General features: G+C 41.4%; 1 protein-coding gene across 3 annotated transcripts; it reads left to right on the top strand.

The window, feature by feature from the left end:
* Nucleotides 1-267: 267 nt before the first annotated feature.
* Nucleotides 268-19362, top strand: LOC106562830 (SWI/SNF-related matrix-associated actin-dependent regulator of chromatin subfamily B member 1). Of its 3 annotated transcripts, none has more exons than XM_014127860.2 (10): nucleotides 268-385; nucleotides 2420-2531; nucleotides 2827-2935; nucleotides 3294-3431; nucleotides 9992-10119; nucleotides 10508-10674; nucleotides 10822-11012; nucleotides 14474-14485; nucleotides 17137-17268; nucleotides 18045-19362. In XM_014127860.2, the coding sequence occupies exons 2-10, from the start codon at nucleotides 2438-2440 to the stop codon at nucleotides 18082-18084; spliced, it is 1011 nt and encodes a 336-aa protein (XP_013983335.2). In that variant the 5' UTR covers nucleotides 268-385; nucleotides 2420-2437; the 3' UTR covers nucleotides 18085-19362. The 3 variants fall into 3 exon arrangements, with proteins under 3 accessions (XP_013983335.2, XP_013983334.2, XP_013983333.2); XM_014127858.2 differs by having other exon boundaries at nucleotides 307-598; XM_014127859.2 differs by lacking the exon at nucleotides 14474-14485 and having other exon boundaries at nucleotides 306-598.
* The last annotated feature ends 3649 nt before the right edge of the window (nucleotides 19363-23011 follow it).

The following is a 23011-nucleotide window of genomic DNA, read 5'->3' as shown; positions in this document are numbered from 1 at the left end:
ATGTATTGTTTTTATTTCACGTTGACCTACATTGTTGGAGGTCAGAATTTAAGATTTACACCTTCAAACCTGTACATGTGACTATTAAACTTCTAATCCAAAATCTTAGAATTTGTTCAGGAGAATTTTACCTGACCTACCTTTTACCTTTTCGCAAGAGTACAGTAGACAGGGAAGAAATGTAAGGGGTGGGGTAGTTTGAGGGGGAAATATGAGGAATATTGATCCAAATAAATTCAATTATTATTGGAGGAATTATTGATATAAGCAAAACTGTCCCAAATTGACAATCGCCCAAAGAGTAAGCTGACACTTTAACAAATGCTCAGCTGCACATGTTTTATTAGACCACCAACAACACTCCACAGAAGTGACACATGATACAGTAAGAAAACGTTTGTCTGAAATTGTATTACACTGTTTTGCGCACAGAAGTGACACTTTTGAACTCGGCGGTTTGAGCATGCGTTGTGTAGCTTTGTTACTGTTAGCTACTTAGCTAGCTATTGTAAAAATGGCGTTAAGCAAAACCTTTGGCCAGAAGCCGATTAAATTGCAGCTAGAGCAAGATGGAGACTTCTACATGGTTGGATCAGAGGTGTGTATGAGAAATATTTATCTAGCAATACAGCGCAGACAGCATTTTGGCCATCATCAGCCTGCGCCATTGTTGTTTGTCATGAAAGCTAACTACATCTCATAGCTAGCAAAACATCGCGCTATGCAGAATGAATCATGTCTGTCTAGTTCTCCAGCACCGTCACGCTCTCATGCAATTAGAGTGTCGTCTACGCTGTCTATTGTAGTAATAAGCACAAAATCAAGTGAGCGTACTATTGGCCCATGCAATGTCAATGTGGACAAACGGCTTGCTAGCTAACGTTAGCCAAGTCAGTTATTGTTGTGTCTGTGTGGTCTGGAGTTGTGCGCTGGGTGTTTCTAACAAAAACACACGACAAATATGAAAGGGACGAACACGAGAAAGTAAGTAAGCTGTACAGAGTCAGTGCCAATACCATATTTACATTGTGCAGGGATACTGGCGTGGTAGAGGTAGGCATGTGCAGAGGTAAGGTGACTAGGCATCAGGCTATAGGAAACAGACAGCAGCGTATATTATGTTTGTGTGTGTGAGCAAATTAAGTGTGCGTAGTCAGTGCTAAAATAAAAGGTCCTGATGGCAGGGAGCTCGGCTCCAGTGATTTACTAGGCTGTCCACACCACCCCCTGTATTGCCATGTGATTGAAGGGGTGCAGTTGCCATTACCAAGCAATGATGCAGCCAGTCAATTATGCTCTCAATGGTGCAGCTGTAGAACTCTTTGAGGGCCCATGCCAAATCCTTTCAACCTCCTGAGGGGGGAAGAGGTGCGGTCTCGCCTTCTTCATGACTGTGTGTGGACCATTTTAATAAGTACCTAAGTGATTTGGGCACCGAGGAACTTGAAGCTCTCAACCCGATGTGGATGGAGGCGTGCTCGCCCCCTGTTTCCTGTTGTCCGCGATAAGCTCCTTGGCCTTTCTGAGGTTGAAGGAGAGGTTGTTGACCAGGTCACTGACTTCCTCCCTGTAGGCCAAGGGTTCCCAAACTTTTTTGGCCTGCGACCCTGTTTTGATATCATTTTTTGGGGTGACCCCCCCCATCCACCCATGTGAAAAAATGTGGGTAATCAATGGCCAATATTTACTTTTGTAATTTGGGCTATGACAGTCTATTACAAATCAGTCTGACTGTATTTTTTTACAATATTTCAATCTGAAGACAGTATGGTTTGAAGTGACTAACATGCATCGGAAAGGTATTTAGAAGTTCAGAATAATGTTCAGGCAATAATGTTTTATGATCGTTGATGATATTTTTATCCACCAGTCTGATTTAGTGCCTGGTCTTGTCCACTCGGTTCTAATGGCTTGTGGGCAGAGTAGAGGGAAACAGTATGTACATAACGTGTTCCAGAGAGTCGTATCTTTCAGTGATGGGGTCATAATACTTTGTAGCTTAAACCTTTCAAAAGATAGAGCCACATTTGTAGGAAGAAAACAGAAACCGGTCTGTTTATTACAACCACATCTAACGGCTATTGGAGGTTTCTGACGTAACCCCGGTTCTATGAACCAAGTTCTATGAACCAAGTGCAAAAATTGTCTCCTCACCCCGTTTTCAAGTCAGGTGACCCCCTCATGGGGTTGCGACTCCTAGTTTGGGAAACCCTTCTGTAGGCTGTCTCATCGTCACCAGTGATCAGTCCTACCACCGTCGTGTCGTCAGCAAACGTGATGATGGTGTTGGAGTCGTGCACGGCCAAGCAGTGGTAGGTGAACAGGGAGCTACATGAAGTGTAGGGTCTTGGGGTTGTTTCTGGACTGTCTGGGCCCTATACTCTGTTAACGCAAAAAAAAAAATCTTCCTTGCTCTCAGGTTGGAAACTACCTCCGTATGTTCAGGGGCTCTCTGTATAAAAGGTACCCATCACTCTGGAGGAGGTTAGCCACAGTAGAGGAAAGGAAGAAGATTGTAGCATCATCACACGGTGAGTGATACACTCTTGTCAGACACATTATCTTATGAAAACTGTCTTATTGTTTTTCACACAGCCACTTGGTCCCGTGTGGCTCAGTTGGTAGAGCATGGTGTTTGCAACGCCAGGGTTGTGGGTTCGATTCCCACGAGGGACCAGTACGGAGAAAAAATTTATGAAATGTATGCATTCACTACTGTAAGTCGCTCTGGATAAGAGCGTCTGCTAAATGACTAAAATGTAAAAATGTATAAGTCCAGGCAGCAAGTAGCACTCTAGGATATTATTAACACAACACAACTTTTAGCCACAAGTGTGACTCTGCTGAAGGCGTCCGAATGTGAAGAGATCTTTGAGGGGAATGATGAGAAGTACAAAGCGGTTTCCATAAGCACAGAGCCACCGGCGTACCTCAGGTAATGCCTCCCTCTTATCTCACCATATAGTCTTCTGCATTAGGAAAGAACCGAGTGCTGCTAGTGCATGACAATATGATTCATACCAAATTTCGGGAGTATGGATGCCAAAACAGAAATTCCACTTAAAAACTATATTTTGGTATTTGTTTCATTCGTCCACTGTTGATACAGTCCCAAAATGTTTTGAATATCAGCATCATTTTTTCAAGATATAAAACTTTCAAAGTACAGAAAGTGTCACCGTATGACGTGCTGTATTTGAGTTGAGCCTTTTTAGTGTGAACTAAGCCAAATGGGTTTTGTTCATCATATGTCCACATGTCAAAAGTCCCTAGTACTTCTCTGTCCATCCCAGGGAGCAGAAGGCAAAGAGGAACAGCCAGTGGGTCCCCACGCTGCCCAACAGCTCCCACCACCTGGATGCTGTGCCCTGCTCCACCACCATCAATCGCAACCGAATGGGCCGCGACAAGAAGAGGACCTTCCCCCTGTGGTGAGGAAAGCAAACCCACATTGGCCAGTGGCTGTGTCTGTATTGATACACACACACACTGAGTGCGTGTGTGCCATTTTATATAGATAGACCTGTGCCGTTTCGTCATGGAGCAATACACATGCGTCTTTCTATAAACTAGGGTACAAGTGAGGATTTCCTATGCTGGACAACTTGTTACAGTTGTTGATAAGTCATTGATAATAATCTGCCAATTTGTTTCATGTCATTACCTTAAGATATAAGGGGGAACATAGATGTATTCCATAAAATTCACAAGTTGATTTAAAACCTATGTTTAACTTTCTCATGGTTGGTGTCTTGATGGATTTGTCCAAAATCGTGTGACTTTTCTGTCCTTGCATTTATGGTAAAGCAAGTTGTCGTTATATCATATATAAACCATTAATCAGTTAAATTAGACATTGAACAAGAATCCTGAATCTAGCTATCGTACATTTATTTTTTTGTAACTATACTGAACAAAAATATAAACTCAACATGTAAAGTGTTGGTTTCATGAGCTAAAATAAAAGATCCCAGAAATGTTCCATATGCACAATCTTATTTCTCTCAAATTTTGTGCACAGATTTGTTTACATCCCTGTTAGTGAGCATTTCTCCTTTGCCAAGTTAATCCATCCAACTGACAGGGGTGGCATATCAAAAAGCTGATTGAACAGAATGATTATTGCACATGTGCTGGGGACAATAAAAGGCCATTCTAAAACGTGCAGTTTTGTCACACAACACAATGTCACAGCTGTTTTGAGGGAGCGTGCAATTGGCATGTTGACTGCAGGAATGTCCACCAGAGCTGTGGGCCCGTGTAACCACGCCAGACCTCCACACCCGGCTTCTTCACCTGCGGGATGATCTGAGACCAGCCACCCGGAAAGCTGATGAAACTGTGGGTTTGCACAACCAAATAATTTCTGCACAAACTGTCAGAAACCTCAGAGAAGCGTGGGTTATGGTATGGGCAGGCATAAGCTACGGACAACGAACTCAATTGCATTTTATCGATGGCAATTTGAATGCACAGAGATACCGTGATCCTGAAGATCCTGAGGCCCATTGTTGTGGAATTCATCCTCCATGTTTGAGCATGATAATGCACGGCCCTGTGTTGCAAGGATCTGTACAGTCGTGGCCAAAAGTTTTGAGAATGACACAAATATTAATTTTCACAAAGTCTGCTGCATCAGTTTGTATGATGGCAATTTGCAGCAAAGAAGCCATTTCTCTCCAGGAAAAACATGGACAGACTGATATTCTGCAAAAGGTACAGGGATTGGACTGCTGAGAACTGGGGTAAAGTCAATTTCTCTGATGAATCGCCTTTCCGATTGTTTGGGGCATTCGGAAAAAAGCTTGTCCGGAGAAGACAAGGTGAGCTCTACCATCAGTCTTGTGTCATACCAACAGTAAAGCATCCTGAGACCATGTTTGGGGTTGCTTCTCAGCCAAGGGAGTGGGCTCACTCACAATTTTGCCTAAGAACACAGCCATGAATAAAGAATGGTACCAACACATCCTCAGAGAGAAACTTCTCCCAACCATCCAGGAACAGTTTGGTGACGAACAATGCCTTTTCCAGCATGATGGAGCACCTTGCCATAAGGCAAAAGTGATAGCTAAGTGGCTCGGGGAACAAAACATTTATATTTTGGGTCCATGGCCAGGAAACTCCCCAGACCTTAATCCCATTGAGAACTTGTGGTCAATCCTCAAGAGGCGGGTGGACAAACAAAAACCCACATTCTGACAAACTCCAAGCATTGATTATGCAAGAATGGGCTGCCATCAGTCAGGATGTGGCCCAGAAGTTAATTGACAGCATGCCAGGGTGGATTGCAGAGGTCTTGAAAAAGAAGGGTCAACACTGTAAATATTGACTCTTTGCATCAACTTCATGTAATTGTCAATAAAAGCCTTTGACACTTATGAAATGCTTGTAATTATACTTCCATAGTAACATCTGACAAAAATATCTAAAGACACTGAGCCAGCAGACTTTGTGAAAATTAATATTTGTTTCATTCTCAACTTTTGGCCACGACTGTACACAATTCCTGGAAGCTGAAAATGTCCCAGTTCTTCCATGGCCTGCATATTCACCAGACACGTCACCCATTAAGCATGTTTGAGATGCTCTGGATCAACGTTTACAACAGTGTGTTCCAGTTCCTACCAAAATATCCAGCACAGGTATTGAAGAGGAGTGGTGCAACAGGCCACAATCGACAGCCTGATCAACTCTATGCAAAGGAGATGCCATGCTGCATGAGGCAAATGGTGGTCACACAAGATACTGACTGGTTTTCTAATCCATGCCCCTACCTTTTTTTGCGGGATCTGTGACCAACAGATGCATATCTGTATTCCCAGTTGTGAAATCCATAGATTAAGACCTAATGAATTAATTTCAATTGACTGATTTCCTTATACTAACTCAGTCAAATCTTAGAAATTGTTGCATGTTGCGTTTATATTTTTGTTTAGTGTAGATCTCAGAAATACAGTGTAACTACGTAACATTTCGTGTTACATGGTGAAAACGGTTTTCATGGGCACACACATCTGCCCAAAATGTTGCAATTGCAAAATAGAATGCGTCTAACCGAAAGTCACCTTACCTTGAAACTTAACCTACAGTGCCAGTCAAAAGTTTGGACACACCTACTCATTCCAGGGTTTTTCTTTATTTGAACTATTTTCTACATAGTATAATAATAGTGAACACATCAAAACTATGAAATAACACATATGGAATCATGTAGTACACCAAAAGTGTTAAACAAATCTAAATATATTTGAGATTCTTCAAAGTAGCCACCCTTTGCCTTGATGACAGCTTTACACACTCTTGGCATTCTCTCAACCAGCTTCAACTGGAATGCTTATCCAACAGTCTTGAAGGAGTTCCCACATATGCTGCGCACTTGTTGGCTGCTTTTCCTTCACTCTGCGGTCCTCAACTCATCCCAAACCATCTCAATTGGGTTGAGGTTGGGTGATTGTGGAGGCCAAGTAATTTGATGCAGCACTCCATCACTCTCCTTCTTGGTCAAATAGCCCTTACACAGCCTGGAGGTGTGTTGGGTCATTGTCCTGTTGAAAAACAAATGACAGTCCCACTAAGAGCAAACCAGATGGTATCGCTGCAGAATGCTGCGTATCACTGCAGAATGCTGTAGAAGAATTTCAAATATTAAATATATTTTGATTTGTTTGACACTTTTTTTTACTTCATGATTACATATGTGTTGTTTTTATGTCTTCACTATTATTCTACAATGTAGAAAATAGTAAATAGAAAGAAAAACCCTTGAATGAGTAGGTGTGTCCAAACGTTTGACTGGTACTGTAAATAGATACTTCGTTAACGTGGTTCTTCAATAATTTTGTAATACTTGTTTGATGCACATTTGGTGTCGAGCTGTTTAATTACACTGTGATAATTTCACACATCATCTGATCCAGGAAGGAATTTTGTGAATGACAGTCAAGTGAGTACCAGCTCTTGTGATGGCACATCACAGCTCATTTACCTTTTTTTATTTTATTTTTTTAAATCATGGAATATGTTTGTATTCATGCTGGTCTTATCAAGGGAATACGTTTGTACTTTGTATCTGGGTCCTAAAGGGAAGTGTTTGTGTTGTGGTCTTTTATTCCCAGACAAATCGCTGTAGAAACTGCCTAGATGTCATTAGATGATGGTAGGTTTGGTAGGAATTGAATGGGAGTTTATTTAGTGGTTTTTACTTTCTGTATTGGACATAATTGTTTTATGACATTTTACTAGATTTCATAAAACAAGTGCTGAAAAAAAGGTGTTGAGGATTGTCCAGAATATGTTGGTGTCTCATTTGTTACAGTACGTCGGTGAAGACAGTTCTGACTGGATCCACATGGGATCTAATATCCCTAGCGAATTGATGTTGATCTGTTTTAGTCTACTTGATTTACAGCAGTGTATTGTTAGATTTAACAGAGAAAGCATCAAGGTAATGAGTTCATGTTTTCATATGTTTTTTGGTCGCTTTCTCATTATTAAAACAGATGTTGAGGTTAATGCTACTTTTATTCATGGCTTTATTATGTGAGCCTGCATTTGCCACACAGTGTACAGAGAAATCACCATGCATGCATCCAATTTATTTAGTCAGGCAAGTCCATATTATGCTCAGATTAAAAAAAAAGAATAATAATAATTTGAAAATCAGTGCATTGGCAAAGCCTAAAAGATGCATTATTCTTAGTGGTAATTGCCTTTATTTAAAAAAAAATACACTTTGCATATTTTTGGAGGGGGAGGGGTTCTATATTAAGCCTTACATTTTAGTCATTTAGCAGATGCTCTTATCCAGAGCGACTTACAGGAGCAATTATGGTGAGGTGCCTTGCTCAAGGGCACATCAACAGATATTACACCTCGTCGGCTCGGGGATTCTGATTTCGGTTACTGGCCCAATGCTCTTAACCGCTGGGCTACCTGCCGCACAATTGTATAACATTGAGGTCCTTGAAAATTACAATTAAGTACTTGAAAAAGTCCCTCCCTGAAAGTCCTTAAATTTGACTTGCCAATGTCTGTATCAACCCTGCTTAAAGGATGTATAGTCCTAGGCTTATGATGTTGTAAGTGGACTTATGGGCCAATTTGCATATATTCCTCTAAGTACACATTTGGAACTGCATAAAAATATATTTTTTGTTTCAAACCATTTTGAAGTTTTGATCCCAATGTGACACATTGGCCCCATTTATTTATAGAAAGACCTACATTGAGAATAATCTCTGCACTTTTCAGGCTGGGTTAGAAGGGCCCTTTTGATGACTTGTGCAAAAGTGGCTTTGTACTCTTTTTCTCATTGACCGCTTCGAGGTACTTGCTACATTTCTCTTGTGAAAATGAGCCTTTGGAAAAGTCCTGAGATGTCCACGTTAGCGGATGAATCTCAGCTCTGCTCGTCATAACGTCTTTCATCAGTGACTGCATGATGGCGATCCTTAGTGTGGGAAAAATGAAGGAATGGTTCAGTCACAGTCTGTTTCACCCTCTCAAGCTATTTGAGGGTCAGGAGATACAACTTGAGATAGAGGTCGTCCAGGGTCACTGGGACTCCCTCCTCTGGTTTTTAAATTAGGTCGAGTTGCTCATTCATCAAGTGTTTTTCTGGTGGTCTTCCAGAAAGCAAGCACTGTCCCCTGACATGATCGTCTGAGAACATCCTTCCCTCTCTCCCCCTTCCCACAGCCCACTTGTCTAGATAACAAAAGCATTTAATTGTGTTGCTGGAACATATCAAAACAGATCTGCCTACTCGGGCACTTTTTGCTGACCTTGAAAGATGGAGGCTTTTAAGCGCAGTTGCCATGTTTTCAACAGTCACGGTCTCTATCTCTTGTTTTCATGGCATCTTTGTTTAGTTGCTGTGTGTGTTTGTAACTAAGCTCTCTAGATGATTTACGGTTGAGATAATAAAGTAAAGTACATACTAAATGATGTTTGGATCTTGTTTATCTACCTAATGGTGGAAAAGTTAGTTTAGGAATAAGACACCCTTGACTTGTGAAAAATGTAGGCCTAAACAACTTAATTATTTGAAGGAACAAAGAGCGACGCAAACTGTGGGTGAATGCACCGTGATGCCTTTTCACCTTGTATAGCCTATGATGCTCCAAAAGGCCCACTCAATTCTAGAAATCACATCTCTTTATTATTATAATTTTTTTAAAGCTTGAAAACACATAAGTCAGCATGTCTGGCTCAAAGCATTGCTCCTTTTGCTGTGGTTTTAGCAGAGGATCCATTGTGTGGCCTCGCTAGTGAACATCTCTCCCTTTTCTGGCGCAGATGTGATCTGTTGAACAGTGCATGTTGTGTATGCTGCTCTCTGAATGCTAGTGTTGATGGACATTTAGTCCAGAAAATATCGTATAGAGCGGCAGATGACTGAATCTTTCACTGTATACCCAATTTTGCAGGACAATAGAATTTACCGTTTGTTGAATTTGAATTCTATTAGGATGCCCATTAGCTGAGGTCATGCCGTCAGCTAATCTTCCTGGGGTCTAACACAGAACTAAAAATACTTTACTAAGAATGTGTAGGATACCAACCTGGTCCCATTCTGTATGTGCGGAGCCAACTCTTCTATCGTTGTCATGCCAAACACATGTTGACATAACAAATTAATGAACACGGAAAGCAGTTGGCTAAAGTAAAAACAGCCTGGACCACCAGGCTAATAGATTGATGAGAGAGAGAGAGACACAGAATTCCCATGTGATAAACATCAATTCATCATACATTCCGAATGGTGGCCACCGGTGTACAATGACGCTTATTGGGTTCATCTTTTGTTAGCAACGACCAGCTGAAGACGAGTAGAAGCTAAATTAGGGATAGATGTTACAGCCTGGTATTCACGATAAGTGTCTTTAAATGTCTCCAATAATGATGGGAAGACAAACAAATGATTTACTACTTTTCATAGGTTGTAGCATGATCTAATACCATGTCTTCTCCCCCTTTTCCCTCTGCGAAGCTTTGACGACCACGACCCGGCGGTGATCCACGAGAATGCGTCTCAGGCTGAGGTGTTGGTTCCCGTTCGTCTGGACATGGAGATTGACGGGCAGAAGCTCCGAGATGCCTTCACCTGGAACATGAATGGTACGACTCCACTCTCCATTCCCCTTGGCTGGAAGACTGCTTTGGAGTTAGAAACTCTAGTTTGGGATGTTATTCTGAAGATTACTTATAAGGTTATAGAATCGCTTCACAGCAACAGCCGCACTTTGAGCCACATCTCAATAGTCTAAAGTGGCTTCTTTCCTATCCTAGTCTCATCTGCTTCATCTGCACTGATCTGAAAATACACTGGTTAGATGGAAGCAAAGTGATGGATGCCTACTAAGGAAAAATCCTGCTCTCATCAGCCTTGTTCTTTCACATCAGGGTGATTATAGGAAAGAACACGAGGATCGGAAGCCACTCATTGACATTCTCCCCTGTTCATTCTCTCTTTGCCTCCTCTCACCGTCCTATCCCGTCCTTCCAGAGAAGCTGATGACCCCGGAGATGTTTGCTGAGATCCTGTGTGACGACCTGGACCTGAACCCCCTGGCCTTTGTCCCGGCCATCGCCTCAGCTATCCGCCAGCAGATAGAGTCCTACCCCACAGACAGCATCCTGGACGAGCAGACTGACCAGAGGGTCATCATCAAGGTGGGCATATACACAGTCACACACAAACAATTCACTGCTGCAATAGGAGCACAGGCCAAGGGCTGCATCTCAATAATAAAATCAAGGGTTTGTCATAACATCACTCCTATACATACTGTATTTCTTAAACGTGTGTGTGTGTCTCAGCTGAACATCCACGTTGGGAACATCTCCCTAGTTGACCAGTTTGAGTGGGACATGTCGGAGAGGGAGAACTCTCCGGAGACGTTTGCCCTGATGCTGTGCTCCGAGCTGGGCCTGGGAGGAGAGTTTGTTACTACCATTGCCTACAGCATCCGTGGCCAGCTCAGCTGGCACCAGAGGACGTACGCCTTCAGGTAACACAGATGCTCAAAACATGTATATAAATGCAATATATGCATTTGCACAAACATAGACACAAACACACAAACAAACAAAAACAACACTAAATACACATATATGGACACACAGAGCACACCTAATGACACTGATGGATCCAGACAGAACCTTCCCAGTTCACACACGTGCTCGTTTAGACATTTAACATCCTATGCATTGCCCAATGTAATGACAAAATGGAGAGTTGGAGAGTTAGAAATACCCGCACACATATTTTGCAACTCTTTGATCGGAAGGTCTTTGTCACGACACATTTTTCAACCTAAATGCAGCATTCCCCATACTGTTTTGTAGAATAGATATTTTAAATACTCAAGATGTAAGGTTGCCAGTATCATGGATATTTGCTGGAATAAGGCCAGAACACATTTAGTTCCCCCAATGTGATGGATTTTAATATGCCCCTTGACTTATTTCACATTTTGTTGTTACAGCCTGAATTCAAAATTGATTAAATTAATTTTTTGCTCACTCATCTACACACAATACCCCATAATGACAAAGTGAAAACATGTTTTTATAAATACATCCACAGGTACACCTCCAATTGACTCAAATGATGTCAATTAGCCTATCAGAAGGTTCTAAAGCCATGGCATCATTTTGGGGAATTTTCCAAGCTGTTTAAAGGCACAGTCAACTTAGTGTATGTAAACTTCTGACCCACTGGAATTGTGATACAGTGAATGATAAGTGAAATAATCTCTGTAAAGAATTGTTGGAAAAATGACTTGTGTCATGCACAAAGTAGATATCCTAACCGACTTGCCAAAACTATAGTTTGTTAACAAGAAATGTGTGGAGTGGTTGATAAACAAGTTTTAATGACACCAACCTAAGTGTATGTAAACTTCCAACTACAACTGTATGTGTTTTGTAAGATTAACTATATCTCACAGTGACATGAACATGAGGTCAGGTTGAGGCATGTGTTGTGTGGTGTCTTAAGAGTGTGTGGGAAGGGGTTTAAAAGTTGGCTGCCTGCCTAATGACTCACAAATTGGGATCTGTTAAGGATTTTAATTTCAAAGACACACACACACACACACACACACACACACACACACACCCTTTAGCCTTCATCCATTATTCACAAGCACGGGTACCATGTGTTTTTCCACCAAAACAAAAGCTTCATTCATAGGGAGTTTCCAGCCAACTAAACACTAAAACGGTCCCTTTAGCGTCCCCAGGCGATCGTTTTACATATTGAAATGTCTTAACGTTGTACAGATTTTCTCCCAGACAGTGACACAGACAGACATACAGTGGTTCCTCCTTTAAAAGTAGCGAGCTTACACAGCGGGACTTAGAGGTACCCAGCGTCACGGGTTCATTGCTCCAGACCACCACAAGGGGGAGTTAGAGCACTCATTATGGATTTGAGTCCCAAGGTTTTTATATGACCAATCATATCGAGTGGTGCCAATGACGAATTTGACGCGAGCCACCCGTCCCTGGTGACTTTCTTCAGCAAAGATGGCTGACTAAACATTACGGGGGAAGCAAATGTAAGTAGTTATAACGTCATTACGAGTTAAGCAAAACATTTACAATTGAGAGGAATATGTTAGTTAATGTAGAGACAAACGATTGTGCATACTTTTTTGTCATGAAGTTAATTTACGAAAATCACTAGCAAGTTTTTTTTTTTTTTTCAATCATCCAATACCAGGTGTATCAAGCTCCATTATTTGAATGATGCTGTGTCTGCATGTATGTAATGATTACACATTGTAACTATGCAATAGACTAGAAACATGATTTTGTAATTCATATATACAGAATAAAAAACAGTACATCCTGCCAGCACACCCACAAGCGTGCTGAATGACGCGTAGAAGAGAGCGAGGAACGAGATGAGAGTAACAATCCAGGCTATTTGCTCTGAGACCGGCATAATAATGTAATGAAACAAGCAGGGAGCAGGTTTCGAACCCTCAACATTCTAGTCTGAAGTCCAGCACGCTATCGACTGTGCCCAAATGTATTAACTGGGGTTGGGTCCGATTGTGGCTAAAAACACTTTATCAATTGAAGTTAGAAGCAAAAGCCTACAGCTATTTTAGTACCGTTTCGTGCTGCTCTGAGACAAGACCACTCCTTCCTCCCCGTCGGGGGATTGAACCCCGGTCTCCCGTCCGCACACAGGGATTCTTTAGCTAAATAGCCCAGTACTGTGTTGCCGACCGTCACTTTGTACAGCGCCATATTTTCCGTTCCATTCTAACAGAAACCCAGAGGGTTTTTCTTTTTTTATGGAATAGAAACACCATAATATTTATTAATCAAATTAATTAAGCAAGTACCAGTCAAAAGCTTGGCCAGACCTACTCATTCCAGGATTTGTCTTTATTTTTACTATTTTCTACATTGTAGAATAATAGTGAAGACATCACAACTATGAAATAACACCGGTCCCCCGCGTGCCCTGCATTCTGTAGTACAGACATGACCTGCTCTCCCTTATGTAAGGAATTAGGCACTTTCCCATGTTTGCTACAGTATGTATTGTAGACTGCACAGTAGCCTAATAAACAAACACATTTAGTTAATAAAATAATGATGAAGAAATACTCTTTCAAAATGCAGATGTTGATTTTAGTTATGGATCTGTAACGAATTACTATGGGAATAAATATCAATGATTTACAGAAATATTGGAAGAAAGTTGTCTAATGAAGGCAAAACATTTAGCATCCTCCAATCCTGAAGCCTACTCCCGACTGTCACATTGTACAGCGCCATATTTTCCATTCCATCCTAACGGAAACCCTGAGGATTTCGTTTTTCTCTGAATAGAAACACCATAATATTAATCTAATTAATTAATCAACATTTCTTAAAATAAATCCCATATACTATGTTATTACAAAAAATGAATACTATTAAATGCTTCTCTAGTATGCCCTCTGGTGGTCAAACTAGAAATAACTTGCAGTAACAGAAAAAATGGCTGACAATTTAAATGACATGCCACAGAATGCTGCGGCCGCACGCAAGGTGTGCCGCAGTATGACGCAACTTTTAAAGGAGGAACCACTGTACAGTACAGCCTGTTTGTTTGTGTGTTGTTCCTCCCCCACTCTGCCCTGCATGGTTTCTCATCGCATTAGCTTGGCTCTGTTAATTTGTGATGTTTTGTTCATATGGGCTGTTCCATTGTGTGTCACCTGCTTATCAAACAGTGGTGGTCGATTCCATTTCACCAATGGACATTTCATGAAATGAACTGAAATAACAAATGGAGAAATTAGTAATCGATTGCCAACCCTAATGCCAATGCTTTTGAATCATTTCAAGTCATTGATTGTGTGTAAATGAGGACTGGAGAGTTTTTCTAACATGCCTTTTTGTTTTGTATTGCAAATTAATGATATTTTCTACTCTCTTCCCCCACTTGTCTGTCTTCTTATAGGGCTGATTTCAGGTCAATATGCTTTTGAATTACTTGAACTACTACCCCTCTCCCCCAAGCTAAACCCTCACCAACTACGTTCTCTTGACATGATCTGCCTTGGGAAGCTGAGTACATTTACACTTTATCTCTCTCTCTCATCTGTTGACTTGACTTTGCAGGGCTTGTCCACCCAAAGGAAACCATTTTTACTTGTATTATGAATAAAAAAGCCTATGAAGTTGTATGATATTCTGTTTCTGCCAAGTCAGGGAAAACTATGTACACTGCTCAAAAAAATAAAGGGAACACTTAAACAACACAATGTAACTCCAAGTCAATCACACTTCTGTGAAATCAAACTGTCCACTTAGGAAGCAACACTGATTGACAATAAATTTCACATGCTGTTGTACAAATGGAACAGACAACAGGTGGAAATTATAGGCAATTAGCAAGATACCCCCAATAAAGGAGTGGTTCTGCAGGTGGGGACCACAGACCACTTCTCAGTTCCTATGCTTCCTGGCTGATGTTTTGGTCACTTTTGAATGCTGGCAGTGCTTTCACTCTAGTGGTAGCATGAGACGGAGTCTACAACCCACACAAGTGGCTCAGGTAGTGCAGCTCATCCAGGATGGCACATCAATGCGAGCTGTGGCAAGGTTTGCTGTGTCTGTCAGCATAGTGTCCAGAGCATGGAGGCGCTACCAGGAGACAGGCCAGTACATCAGGAGACGTGGAGGAGGCCGTAGGAGGGCAACAACCCAGCAACAGGACCGCTACCTCCGCCTTTGTGCAAGGAGGAGCAGGAGAAGCACTGCCAGAGCCCTGCAAAATGACCTCCAGCAGGCCACAAATGTGCATGTTTCTGCTCAAACGGTCAGAAACAGACTCCATGAGGGTGGTATGAGGGCCCGACGTCCACAGGTGGGGGTTGTGCTTACAGCCCAACACCGTGCAGGACGTTTGGCATTTGCCAGAGAACACCAAGATTGGCAAATTCGCCACTGGCGCCCTGTGCTCTTCACAGATGAAAGCAGGTTCACACTGAGCACGTGACAGACGTGACAGAGTCTGGAGACGCCGTGGAGAACGTTCTGCTGCCCGCAACATCCTCCAGCATGACCGGTTTGGCGGTGGGTCAGTCATGGTGTGGGGTGGCATTTCTTTGGGGGGCCGCACAGCCCTCCATGTGCTCGCCAGAGGTAGCCTGACTGCCATTAGGTACCGAGATGAGACCCTCAGACCCCTTGTGAGACCATATGCTGGTGCGGTTGGCCCTGGGTTCCCCCTAATGCAAGACAATGCTAGACCTCATGTGGCTGGAGTGTGTCAGCAGTTCTTGCAAGAGGAAGGCATTGATGCTATGGACTGGCCCGCCTGTTCCCCAGTCCTGAATCCAACTGAGCACATCTGGGACATCATGTCTCGCTCCATCCACCAACGCCACGTTGCACCACAGACTGTCCAGGAGTTGGCGGATGCTTTAGTCCAGGTCTGGGAGGAGATCCCTCAGGAGACCATCCGCCACCTCACCAGGAGCATTCCCAGGCATTGTAGGGAGGTCATACAGGCACGTGGAGGTCACACACACTACTGAGCCTCATTTTGACTTGTTTTAAGGACATTACATCAAAGTTTGATCAGCCTGTAGTGTGGTTTTCCACTTTAATTTTGAGTGTGACTCCAAATCCAGACCTCCATGGGTTGATAAATTGGATTTCCATTGATTATTTTTGTGTGATTTTGTTGTCAGCACATTCAACTATGTAAAGAAAAAAGTATTTAATAAGATTATTTCTTTCATTCAGATCTAGGATGTGTTGTTTAAGTGTTCCCTTTATTTTTTTGACCAGTATAGTTATCACTGTTGGTTGGTCTACAAACTGCACTACACACAGGTTCAAGTTGTATTAGTTGTATGTACAGGGTACACATGGAATACACCGTCCAATGAAATGCTTACTTGCAGGTTCTTTCTCGACAATGCAACAACAAGAAGAAATAATAAAAGATAAGAATACAAACATAAAGTAAATGGCTCAGTAGAACACAGAAAACTGTGTGGCTTATTGTTGTAAATATGCAGAGAGAGGATCAGAAATCCAGAAGGTATCAGACAAAACGGTTCCACTGGTGCCTTTATCTATTCTCCCAGTTCTTCATTTGTCAAACTGAAAATGCATGTGTTAGTTTAGTATCCCTTATACCGTGGGGATTATAAAAAAAGAAATGTAGGTATTTTCACTACAGGTATGTAAAATGCCGTAGTGGGCCGAGCAGGGTTTGATTGATGGATGCTGTATGACTGTTTTCATTGCTTTGGCTAAGTGTGCTAGTGGTGAATCTGTGCTTTACTTATCAAGATGGCATCTTCGTTAAAAAAAAAAAAAATACATGATCGTCACGCAATTTAAATACTAAATTTCCCAAAACCTTTTTTAAAAGTTTGAATAAGTCATGTTTTTGTCTGTTTGGATCAAGGGTATATCTATTCCTCATCAAAATGGCACTAACTCACAAGAGTGACAAGGGCGGCCATGTTGTTTTTCTCCTCCAAGATGCCTCTTATTAGCTCTCCCAATTCTTCAACACACCATGACTGCAGCATGTCCCATCCTGGGCGCTCTCTTCCTAGTTTTGCGTCTCATTTCCTGTCGCTCTGATGTCATTTTCTGCAGTGAGAACCCCCTGCCAACGGTGGAGATTGCCATCCGCAACACAGGCGACGCTGACACATGGTGCCCTCTGCTGGAGACCCTGACAGATGCAGAGATGGAGAAGAAGATCAGGGACCAGGACAGGAACACCAGGTGAGAGAGAGACAGCCTGGCATTCAAAACCTAGTTCTTCTCAATTCATCTTTCCATTTTTCCTCCATCTTCCCTCAACCTTTTCCCCCAATACGTGTGAGGAGATGGGATGCGAGGAATCACAGAAAGACCAATTGAGATAGCCTTACTTTCCGACTAGCCCCCTCGTCTCCTCCTCATTTCTATGTCCGCTGTTGTAGAAAAGGAATACTACGCTCAAACGGTTTTTAGTATTTTGTTCATTATTCCGCTGTTAATACAATCCCAAATAATTGTGCATGTCATCAGTCAAATTTTAAGATGGAACACGCGTTATCATGACAGTTTTTTTCCTCTGGACAGAAAGTACTTTGCTCTGTATTGTTCTCTAACTTGATCACTTGACTGCTGACATGCACCATTTTTTGGGGATTGTAGTATTAACAGTGGACTAATTAAATGTTCAGGAAGAGACAACAAGATTCAGGTTTTTCCTCAAAATCAGACACATTTATTTTTGTCTGCACCACTCAGACAATTGAAAACTGATCCGTGCAAAACTAGTTATAATTTGCAATAGGGTATTTGGTCAGATAAGTATGAAAACTACTGTCCTACATCATCAGATTTCCCATCTAAGAATGTTTTCTACTGTGTTGTATTTATTCCAGCCCATCTGCCACATGAGGGGTTGGGTTAAATGCGGAAGACACATTTCAGTTGAATGCATTCAGTTGTAAAACTGACAAGGTATCCCCCTTTCCCATAGTAACCTATTTAATGTGTTTTCCTTTCAGGCGCATGAGACGACTTGCCAACACTGCCCCCGCCTGGTAGAGAGAAGCACCAATAAGCTACTACAGAGCCTCTAGTCCAGTGGTTGCCAACCTTTTTGAACCGTGGCACACCTTGATGGGATATAAGATTCTGCGGCACACCAAAAATGTCCCTATTAATTTATTTGGTGGTAATGACCTCCATCTGATCTATATTGCATATCATCTATTTTCTGTGACAAATGTTTATTAAATAGGGTTTGTTTTAAGTATTTTCATAGTTCCTTACTCATGATGGTTCATTTGTGTATACCCCTTTAAGAGCGTCCCGCAAATCTGCGCCAGAAAGAATAAAATGTATGTATTGGGTAAATAGGTATTTCGTTTTGAACGGTCTGTGCTAGAGGTGCAACCACGGACACAAAGCCAAGCTCCGTTTGGTTTTATGGCAAGATGCTGTGGTATAGCTAAGCCTAGAGACATGTATTAAGAAATAAATTATTCTCGCTAAGCCTAATCAAACTTACAAGTGCTAATGGTTATCACAGACTAAGTAAAATAATAAAAATGACTGCTCGTGATGCGAGCCCCTCAAATGATACAAATGTAACAGCCTGAGCGCACTGGACTTGGAACAACGATAAGGTGTAACAATGTAACATTTAATGTATTATCTGACTGGCACAGGTGCTCCCAAGTCAAAATTCCAGAGTGTTAAATTTTTTAATCAAGATTAGGAAAGGTTTTGTGGAACACCACTGTTTCTAGTCAGCTAACAGTCAACTCCTATGGGCCCTCTGTGGAGACACACACACAAACAAACGTGACAATAGACATTCAACTGGTCCCTTCTTACAGCCCCCACAATATTAACTAACTCAATGCTTGATTGTCATACTAATCCAGTACCAATGTCACATCTGTACTCCCATTAATTAGAAAAATGACATCTGATCCCAGATCAGAGACTGTTCAAGGAGCCTTATCCATTTCTAGTGATGAATCCCAATCCAAGCCCCTCCAGTGGTTCAACCGCTATTCATTTCTGATGAGATGAGGCGACGTGGTATATTAAAGGTGCCATGGGTAGAGTGTATTTGTCCGTTTGAGCCTTTGTCCATTCTACGGACTCACCATCTAAGTGAGCTCTACCTGTAATACTGCTTTGATGCACTCATATCTCTCATGATAGACAATGCTGACTGACTTGATCTGTCTGTTAAAAGAAACACTCAGACTCAACTCTTGCGAATAATGTAAAGTTATGTATTTATGCTGATACTTTTAGTACATTTTTGAGTTTTTTTGTTTCCTTTTTAATAAAATAATATAAACCAGACATTTGAAATGAAGATATGTTGCTCTACAAATTCTTGTTGAGTCGGCAAGTTGCACAATCAACAGTGGGCTATTATTAATTTTCACTGTGAGGTACAGCGCATTCGGAAAGTATTCAGACCCCTTGACTTTTTCCACATTTTGTTACAGCCTTATTCTAAAATGGATGAAATTGTTTTTTTCCCTCAATCATCACACAATACCCCATGATGACAAAATGAAAACAGGTTTTTAGAAATGTTTGCAAATTAATACAAAATAAAAAAACGGATACCTTATTTACATAAGTATTCAGACCCTTTGCTATGAGACTTGACATTGAGCTCAAGTGCATCTTATTTCCGTTGATCATCCTTGAGATGTTTCTAGAACTTGGAGTCCACCTGTGGTAAATCAGTTGATTGGACATGATTTGGAAACGCACACACCTGTCAAATCAAATTGTATTAGTCACATGCGCCGAATACAACATGTGTAGACCTTGCAGTGAAATGTTTACTTACAACCCCCTAACCAACAATGCAGTTAAAACAAATATGAACATGAATAAGAAATGAAAGAGCAGCAGTAAAATAACAATAGCGAGACTATATATAGGTGTGTGTGTGTGTGTGTGTGTGTATATATATATATATATATATATATACACACACACACATACAGTTGAAATCGGAAGTTTACATACACTTAGGTTGGAGTCATTAACTTGTTTTTCAACCACTCCACAAATTTCTTCTTAACAAACTATAGTTTTGGCAAGTCGGTTAGGACATCAACTTCGTGGATGACACAAGTAATTTTTCCAACAATTGTTTACAGATTATTTCACTTATAACTCACTGTATTACAATTCCAGTGGGTCAGAAGTTTACATACACTAAGTTGACTGTGCCTTTTAACAGCTTGGAAAATTCCAGAAAATGATGTCATGGCTTTAGAAGCTTCTGATAGGCTAATTGACATCATTTGAGTCAATTGGAGGTGTACCTGTGGATGTATTTCAAGGCCTACCTTCAAGCTCAGTGCCTCTTTGCTTGACATCATGGGAAAATCAAAAGCAATCAGCCAAGACCTCAGAAAAATGATTGTAGACCTCCACAAGTCTGGTTCATCCTTGGGAGCAATTTCCAAACGCCTGAAGGTACCACGTTCATCTGTACAAACAATAGTACGCAAGTATAAACACCATGGGACCACGCAGCCGTCATACCGCTCAGGAAGGAGATACGTTCTGTCTCCTAGAGATGAACGTACTTTGGTGCGAAAAGTGGAAATCAATCCCAGAACAACAGCAAAAGACCTTGTGAAGATGCTGGAGGAAACAGGTACAAAAGTATCTATATCCACAGTAAAATGAGTCCTATATCGACATAACCTGAAAGGCCGCTCAGCAAGGAAGAAGCCACTGCTCCAAAACCACCATAAAAAAACCAGACTACAGTTTGCAACTGCACATGGGAACAAAGATCGTAGAGAAATGAGAAATGTCGTCCGGTCTGATGAAACAAAAATAGAACTGTTTGGCCATAAGGACCATCGTTATGTTTGGAGGAAAAGGGGGAGGCTTGCAAGCAGAAGAACACCATCCCAACCGTGACACACGGGGGTGGCAGCATCATGTTGTGGGGGTGCTTTGCTGCAGGAGGGACTGGTGCACTTCACAAAATAGATGGCATCATGCGGAAGGAAAATTATGTGGATATATTGAAGCAACATCTCATGTCATCAGACACGAAGTTAATGGTTGGTCGCAAATGGGTCTTCCAATTGGACAATGACCCCAAGCATACGTCCAAAGTTGTGGCTTAAGGACAACAATGTCAAGGTATTGGAGTGGCCATCACAAAGCCCTGACCTCAATCCTATAGAAAATTTGTGGGCAGAACTGAAAAAGCATGTGCGAGCAAAGAGGCCTACAAACCTGACTCAGTTACACCAGCTCTGTCAGGAGGAATGGGACAAAATTCACCCAACTTATAGTGGGAAGCTTGTGGAAGGCCACCCGAAATGTTTGACCCAAGTTAACTTCTCTAGGGCCAGTGGGACGATTTCGTCCCACCTACATAACAGCCAGTGGAATCCCGTGGCGCGTTATTCAAATACCTTAGAAATGCTATTACTTCAATTTATCAAACATATGACTATTTTACACCATTTTAAAGACAAGACTCTCGTTAATCTAACCACACTGTCCGATTTCAAAAAGGCTTTACAGCGAAAGCAAAACATTAGATTATGTCAGCAGAGTACCCAGCCAGAAATAATCAGACAACCATTTTTCAAGCTAGCATATAATGTCACATAAACCCAAACCACAGCTAAATGCAGCACTAACCTTTGATGATCTTCATCAGATGACAATCTTAGGACATTATGTTATACAATACATGCATGTTTTGTTCAATCAAGTTCATATTTATATAAAAAAACTGCTTTTTACATTAGCATGTGACGTTCAGAACTAGCATACCCCCGCAAACTTCCGGTGAATTTACTAAATCACTCACGATAAACGTTCACAAAAAACACAACAATTATTTTAAGAATTATAGATAGAGATCTCCTCTATGCACTCGCTATGTCCGATTTTAAAATAGCTTTTCGGTGAAAGCACATTTTGCAATATTCTAAGTAGATAGCCCGGCATCACAGGGCTAGCTATTTAGACACCCACCAAGTTTAGCCCTCACCAAAGTCAGATTTACTATAAGAAAAATGTTATTACCTTTGCTGTTCTTCGTCAGAATGCACTCCCAGGACTTCTACTTCAATAACAAATGTTGGTTTGGTTCAAAATAATCCATAGTTATATCCAAATAGCGGCGTTTTGTTCGTGCGTTCAAGACACTATCCGAAAGGGTAAAGAAGGGTGACGCGCCCGACGCGTTTCGTGACAAAAAAATTCGAAATATTCCATTACCGTACTTCGAAGCATGTCAACCGCTGTTTAAAATCAATTTTTATGCAATTTTTCTCGTAAAAAAGCGATAATATTCTGACCGGGAATCTGTGTTTTAGTACAAAGAGAGAGAAAATAAAAACATGGGGTCGCCTCGTGCACGCGCCTCAGTGTCATTGTCCTCTGATAGACCACTTACCAAAGGCGCTAATGTTTTTCAGCCAGGGGCTGCCTCGACATCATTCAGCTTTTTCCCGGGTTCTGAGAGCCTTTGGGAGCCGTAGGAAGTGTCACGTTACAGCAAAGATCCTACGTTTTCAATAAAAAGAGTCAAGAAGCCCAAGGAATGGTCAGACAGGGCACTTCCTGTACAGAATCTTCTCAGGTTTTTGCCTGCCATATGAGTTCTGTTATACTCACAGACACCATTCAAACAGTTTTAGAAACTTTAGGGTGTTTTCTATCCAAAGCCAATAATTATATGCATATTCTAGTTTCTGGGCAGTAGTAATAACCAGATTAAATCGGGTACGTTTTTTATCCGGCCGTGTAAATACTGCCCCCTAGCCCTAACAGGTTAAACAATTTAAAGGCAATGCTACCAAATACTAATTGAGTTTATGTAAACTTCTGACCCACTGGGAATGTGATGAAAGAAATAAAAGCTGAAATAAATCATTCTCTCTACTATTCTTCTGACACTTCACATTCTTAAAATAAAGTGGTGATCCTATCTGACCTATGACAGGGA

The sequence above is a fragment of the Salmo salar genome, chromosome ssa11, assembly GCF_905237065.1.
Source record: "Salmo salar chromosome ssa11, Ssal_v3.1, whole genome shotgun sequence".
Classification (NCBI taxonomy): Eukaryota; Metazoa; Chordata; class Actinopteri; order Salmoniformes; family Salmonidae; genus Salmo; species Salmo salar.
This window is presented reverse-complemented; position numbering and strand designations above follow the sequence as displayed.

Coding starts and splice junctions, on each gene's coding strand:
- LOC106562830 (XM_014127858.2), top strand. CDS start 515: ATGGCGTTAAGCAAAACCTTTGGCCAGAAGCCGATTAAATTGCAGCTA. Junction 2,532..2,826: donor GATTGTAGCATCATCACACG/GTGAGTGATACA, acceptor CACAACTTTTAG/CCACAAGTGTGACTCTGCTG. Junction 3,432..9,991: donor AAGAGGACCTTCCCCCTGTG/GTGAGGAAAGCA, acceptor CCCTCTGCGAAG/CTTTGACGACCACGACCCGG.